Below are 1,103 nucleotides of genomic sequence, written 5' to 3' on the forward strand. Positions count from 1 at the left end.
GTTCAGAGCCTAAAGGCCATAAATCCATATTGAGGCCAGAGCCTATTCCGGTTGTTTCTCAACATGTTGTAAAAGGGAAAGGCATAGCTTTTGGCTATAAAGAAAGGGATCAAAACTGTAGGAGTGTAGGAAATGATCAGAAGTTGACGTCTTCAACGATCAAGGCTGGTTTGGGTTCATCACCTATGCTATCTGCTATCCAATTCATTCTACAGGAACAACTGATGAGTCTTTGTTTGTATTTTTTTAAAGAATACAAAACATGTTAATAATATATATATATATATATATATATATGTTTTTCTGACAAATTTTCAATAAGTTCAGTATTTTTTATAGAATTCTAAGTGTTAAATTATGACAGATTTCCATTAATAATGGGTAAGAAAATCTTCCAATCCATGATTTTATTAAGCCAACCATTTATATTTATTATTAAAATCAATTAAACATTTCTAAGATCCATACACACAACTACCAAAACTAGGATCGGTAACAGCAAATGTGCCAGTCTTTTTGAAACTACACGCTTTTTTGGAACGACCATGGCTCTGATAATAAGCGTTCATCACAAATGATGCATGATTTATAAGAGTATTAGGAATAAAGCATGATCCACCAGGTTGGACTGGCCTACAATCAACTCCTTCACTACATCCAAAATTAATATTTTTTTGTAACTGCGCATTTGTTGCGGTCAGTTTTGCTACACACCATTGTTTAGAGCTGACCACATGGAGATGGTTGATCATGACTGAAGATAGAAAGATGAAAAGGATTGTCAAAACCGATGACATTTTAACCATTGTCCTACCTCTTCTAGGTTCGACTACTTTTGTTTTTGGGATACCTATGTGAGCATACGTATATATGTGCATATTTATATAATATATATGATTGTGGAAAAACAAAAGATTCAAAACTAATTAGGAAAATAAAGATATATTTTTATAATTAGAAAAATATCTTTATAATTTGAAATGATATATCTCTAAAACTTTAAACACTAATTAGTAGAAAGTCAAAGACTTTAATATATTTAGGAAAACATAAATGTGTTTTTATAATTAAATATATATAATTTTAACTGATATTTTTATCAT

The 1,103-nt window shown here is 30.2% G+C and overlaps 1 protein-coding gene across 1 annotated transcript; it reads right to left on the reverse strand.

Moving 5' to 3' along the window:
* Positions 1–375: 375 nt before the first annotated feature.
* Positions 376–840, reverse strand: LOC104773274 (major pollen allergen Ole e 10-like). Its single transcript, XM_010497851.2, has one exon. It carries the CDS (start codon positions 804–806, stop codon positions 456–458), a length of 351 nt encoding a protein of 116 aa, XP_010496153.1. The 5' UTR covers positions 807–840; the 3' UTR covers positions 376–455.
* Between the last annotated feature and the right edge of the window lie 263 nt (positions 841–1,103).

The sequence above is a fragment of the Camelina sativa genome, unplaced genomic scaffold, assembly GCF_000633955.1.
Source record: "Camelina sativa cultivar DH55 unplaced genomic scaffold, Cs unpScaffold00510, whole genome shotgun sequence".
Taxonomy (NCBI): domain Eukaryota; kingdom Viridiplantae; phylum Streptophyta; class Magnoliopsida; order Brassicales; family Brassicaceae; genus Camelina; species Camelina sativa.

Bases quoted from the DNA above. Each gene is read 5' to 3' on its own strand.
- LOC104773274 (XM_010497851.2), bottom strand. From the start codon at position 806: ATGGTTAAAATGTCATCGGTTTTGACAATCCTTTTCATCTTTCTATCT.